This window comes from Elephantulus edwardii, unplaced genomic scaffold, assembly GCF_000299155.1.
Source record: "Elephantulus edwardii isolate Elephantulus edwardi_28Jun2011 unplaced genomic scaffold, EleEdw1.0 scaffold00033, whole genome shotgun sequence".
Lineage (NCBI taxonomy): Eukaryota > Metazoa > Chordata > Mammalia > Macroscelidea > Macroscelididae > Elephantulus > Elephantulus edwardii.
Window position 1 is genome coordinate 6,302,352 of NW_006399783.1, and position 5,224 is coordinate 6,307,575.

The 5,224-nt window shown below is 35.5% G+C and overlaps 1 protein-coding gene across 1 annotated transcript in view; it reads left to right on the forward strand.

Moving 5' to 3' along the window:
- The window catches only part of RARS (arginyl-tRNA synthetase), a 43,593-nt gene that overhangs the window by 19,989 nt on the left and 18,380 nt on the right, over window positions 1-5,224 (forward strand). Inside the window, exons 7-9 of the mRNA XM_006884329.1 lie at window positions 1,090-1,210; window positions 3,600-3,729; window positions 4,421-4,525. Coding sequence (XP_006884391.1) covers window positions 1,090-1,210; window positions 3,600-3,729; window positions 4,421-4,525 — 356 coding nt within the window. The remainder of the gene's footprint in view (window positions 1-1,089; window positions 1,211-3,599; window positions 3,730-4,420; window positions 4,526-5,224) is intronic.

A 5,224-nucleotide genomic window follows, 5' to 3' on the forward strand; every position in this document is an offset into this window, starting at 1 on the left:
TAAGGGAACTACAGAAAATCATTCTTGTTCTACATTGTAACAGGTGTAGTGTAGGCAAGAAAAAGAGTGTGTTGGACTTTATAGGCTATGATAGGAAATTGAGATTTTACTCTATTATAGGCAGCCTAATGAAAAGTCTAATAAAAATAGTACCTCTTATGAAACTTGAAACTAATTAGAGAAACAACCAAGTAAATGTAGGGTTTAAAAAAATTAAAAATCTCACTGTGTTGATTCTGATTCAGAGCCACCCTATAAATAGATTAAAACTGTCCCATAGGCTTTCTAAGGTTATAATCTTTATGGAAGAAGATCGTCAAGTCCTTTTCCCTCAGACAGCTGTTGGTTTTGGCCCACTAACCTTTCGGTCAATAGCTGAGCATGTTAACCACTATATCACCAGAACTTTCAAATGTGATATGTAAAAACCAACTCACTGTCAGCAAGTCAGAACTAACTTGATGATAATAATACTTCACCAGGTTTATAAAGGCTGTAAATCATTTGCATAAGAGGTGATTGTCCTTATTCTTTTTTTTTAAATGGCACTGATTCCTACTGGAAAGGATAAAATGCTAAAGAGCAAGGATGTCATTTAGAAGGCAAAGGGGTACCAGATGCAGGCCATGGTATTTTCCGTTCCCTTTGCATCTGAAAGCTGCACAGTGAGTTAGGAAGATGGAAAAGGAGTCAATGCCTTTGAAGTCTGGTGTTGGTAATAAATATTCAGTATTCATAGACTGCCAGGAGAATAAACAAATCTCAGTGAAGGGAAGTGTAACCATAGTACCCCATAGAGGCAAGGATGGTCAGACTTGGAATCACATTCTTTGGACATGTTGTCAGAAGTGGCTAGTCCTTGGATAAATGGGGAAATGAATCAGGTCAGAGAAAGAGAGGAAGAACTTCAGTGATAGGCTTGGCACAGTGGCTGTGAACAATAGGCTTGATCACATTCAGAAATAGTGAGAATGGTGCACAATAGGGCAAGGTTCTGTTGTTCATATGATCACTATGAGATGTTGACTTGGTGGAACCTAACACAACAAATGAAATGTAATTTTTCTTACTATCTCTGTTTGTTTTCAGATTAAACCATGTAGGAGATTGGGGAACACAGTTTGGCATGCTCATCGCTCACCTGCAAGATAAATTTCCAGATTATCTAACAGTTTCGCCTCCTATTGGGGATCTTCAAGCCTTTTATAAGGTGTGTTACCATTTATTATTATATTATTTGTATTTTTATTGCTCATCATAAGCTCATGCTCTTAAGGAACTCAAAATTATATTAACTGTGCAGTTAAATGAAAATTGTGAAACGTCTAAAAATCATTGTCTGTCTCCACTATCTTGAATTTAAATTATCTAATAAACATAGGATCTATAGTGGTCTAGTGATAAGCAGCTGTGCTACCAATCCACCAATTGCTCCACAGGAGAAAGATGGACAATCTCCTCCTTTGCAGTTTCTACCTCTGAAAATCCCCTGGAGGATAAGCTATGAGTTCCAACACAGTTCCAAATGAGTTCCAACTCAACAGTACATAACAGCAACAATACACACAGAAACTGCCCACATACACTGGCTTAGTCATAATGGTGTGGCATACTGATGGAAAGAAAAGCTATTTCATTGAATAAAGCTTTTTTTAAAAAAATAGATTTTTTTTTTTTTAGGTTTTTTGGGATTTTTTTTATTTTCTACTGGTTGATTTATAAAATTCAAATACATTTTTTTCAAGAACAAATTCTTTCAATTTCCCTCAGCCCCCCACCGAACAAAGTGTATAGCGCATGTTTGATTAATTCCTCCATCCCCCTACACATCCTTATACCTTTGCTTCCGACCTCTTCCACTCCTCTTTGATCCTTATACTCATTCTACAATGATGGTTTTATACAGTATTTATTCTTGTGGAACTGAGTTAGTTCACTTAGCATAATGCTCTCAAGTTAAGTAGTGATTTACAAAATCATTGCTCCTGCATGCTGCATAGTTGAATAAAGCTTTTTGAAAAACTGAATTGATTTTTAAAACTAGAACCATTGTATCTGTGTGTAGAAACAGTCATTACACTCTCATACTTGTATATTCATGCATACCCACACTTATGTCTTCTGTCTTTGCGTTGTTTACTATGATAAAAACTAAATTCATTTCATAATGAAGCTGAGAGTTAAATTAAAATTATTTAAATATTTAAATTTTTCTTTGCTATTGTTTTCTCTCTGTTCTTTGAAAATGTTATGTAAGAATAGTTTATTAGGGGAGCTCTGGTGGCTTAATGGCAAGAAACTGTGCTGTCGTCCTGAAGGCACATGGTTCAAATCCACCAGAATCTCTGCTAGAGAAGGATGGGTAGGCAAGCTCTGGTAGCCTAATGGCAAGAAACTGCATTGCAATCCCAGAGGTGCACAGTTCAAATCCACCAGATGCTCTGATGGAAAAGAAGGGACAATCTCCTCCTGTACCAGTCAGATCCAATTTGATGGTACACACACACACACACACAAATAATAATAATAATTAAAAAAAGGAAGGATGGGCAATCTCTTGTGCCAGTCAGATCTGACTCGATGGCACACCAGAAAAAAACCTGAATAGGTTTATTAAAAGACAGATTTAGGCATATTCATAATTTTAAGTTATATACTGTTACCATTTGGGTTCTTGACTTAGACTCCTTTTCTTTACACACCCCTCCTTCCACCCATCAAATTGTGCAGCCTTATAGTTCACCACTCCTCCTCACCATCCCCTTCCCCCATCTTTACCCCTCTCCTCCTCACCTCTGCGCATGGATCTTCATACATGTTCTACTCTAATGGTCTTATACAATATTTGTTGTTATAGGAATGAGTTAGTTGACTTAACATAATGCTCTCCAGTTCCTCCCATGTTAAGTAGTAATTTACAAAATCATTGTGCCTGCCTGTGTGCTGCGTAGTATTCCATCATGTGAATGTACCGTAATTTCTCAATCCACTCAATTGTGGTTGGACATTTGGGCTGTTATCATGTTCTTGCGATGGTGAATAACGCTGCAGTGAACATTAGCACAAGCCTCTGTTTGAGCCTCAGTTCTCATTTTCTCAGGTTATATTCCAAGCAGTGGAATAACTGGGTTGTATGGAATTTCTATGTTCAACTTTTTGAGGAAGTACCAAACTACCTTCCAGAGTGGTTGTACCATTTTAAAATCCCACCAACAATGTATAAGAGTTCTGTCTCGCCACATCCTCTCCAACGTTTATTACTTACTGTCCTGTTGAACTTTACCACTGCTGTCTCATGGTGGTTTTGATATGCATTTCTCTTACTGCCAGTGAGTTTGAGCATTTCCTTAATGTATCTTTTGGTCACCCAGGTATCTTCCTCTGTGACAATATTTTCCATGTCTTTTGCCCATTTTGTAATTGTGTTATCAGCCTTTTTCTTGTGGAGGCCTAAAACAGGGGTTTTTTTGATATATTAATATGGGACTGTTAAGGGAGAGCACTTAATTATTTTTTTTTAACTAAGAAAATTAATCTTTCTCTACTTATAGAAATAAAGAATTAAATCCTTTTTATGAACCTTACTTCTTAAAACATAGGAATCCAAAAAGAGGTTTGATACTGAGGAAGAATTTAAGAAGCGAGCCTATCAGTGTGTAGTTCTGCTCCAGAGTAAAAATCCAGATTTCATAAAAGCTTGGAAGCTTATCTGTGATGTTTCCCGCCAAGGTATGTTTAAACTTCAACATTGGGGAATAGATTTTATTATTATTATTATTTCTTTAAAATAGAAACTTTCTAAAATTGAAACAACTAGTAAGAAAGTTGCAAATTTAACTTTTTTTTGAAGTCAGCAGAAAATAGAATATAAAAAATCCTATTTCTAGTAACTACTGAAACTCTTAAGCCAGAAGAATACTGATTAGGAAATGTTTGTACAACCAGAGGTAATAGAATGTTTGAATAGTGTGTCATACCAAGTTCCCTGGTTCTTTAAATTACTTTTTTTTTTAAATTACTTTTCAGTATAATGACAATTTTAAGATTTCAAACTTGACACAGTAATTTTAAGTCATTTTAAAGAATAAATGGTTAAGTTAGTAGATTCTTGAAAATGTAGACTGAGGATGGTTGCACTAAAGCCCGTGGTAGTAAAATGTTTATAGTGCTGCAGTAGATAATGTTATACCATTGGTGTGTGGTCTAGTCCTACTCTCTGTTAATAATTTGTTATCTGTATTTTTCCTGTTTTTAACATACCAGTGTGTATGCAGTGCCTTATGGTGTACACTTTTTTATGACGTTAATTTTCTCTTCCAAATGGTCCAGTTTAACTAACTGAGTTGCTTTTAATGTAAGATGGCATGTTTCCTTTTGTGTGAAATCTAATACCTTTAATTTTGTTCCTTTTTCCCGCTAGAGTTTAATAAAATCTATGATGCATTGGACATCTCTTTAATAGAGAGAGGAGAGTCATTCTATCAAGATAGAATGCATGATATTGTAAAGGAATTTGAAGATAAAGGTAGGCACTATTCCTTATTTTGTTTTGTTTTTTCAACTTTGTATTATGGGAATTTTAACAGACAAAAATAAAACAATACGTTGATCCCCAAGTCTGTGTACATACCCTCCAACTTCAACAGTGATAAACACTAGCCTGCCTTATTGTATCTCTCTTTTCTCATACACAGTGTTTACATCCTCAAGTTCCATCTATTACTTCTTGCCTATGTTTCTTTCAGAGATGCATATACCCACACCTAATCCACAATACCAAGGACACATTAATATTATCACACCAAAAACATTAGTATTTTATATCATGTAGGCCTCAGACTTCCTGAATTGGTTCATAATACTTTGTTAGCTTGTTTAAAGTATGCACATTCCCTTTTTTTTTCTGTATCATTTAAAATTTTTGTCATTGGGATTTGAGTCTTATCTATTTTATTGTTTTGGGGGTTTTTTCTTGTGTACTGTCGAATCGATCCAGCTGGCACAGGGGGAGATTCCCCCTTATTCTCCAACAGTCTATTTTGTTTTTTTAACATTGACTTCAGTCCTCATAATTTAACAACTTTCTTTCCACTTCCTCCCTGTGTTTGCCTTTTCTACTAATCTTTTTTTCCTATCTCTTCCTACCTTCTGAGCTTTAATCCTATGCAAATGCTGTCCTTTGCTCTCATGTTGTTATTTATATTAGTCACTGGTACACGCACAC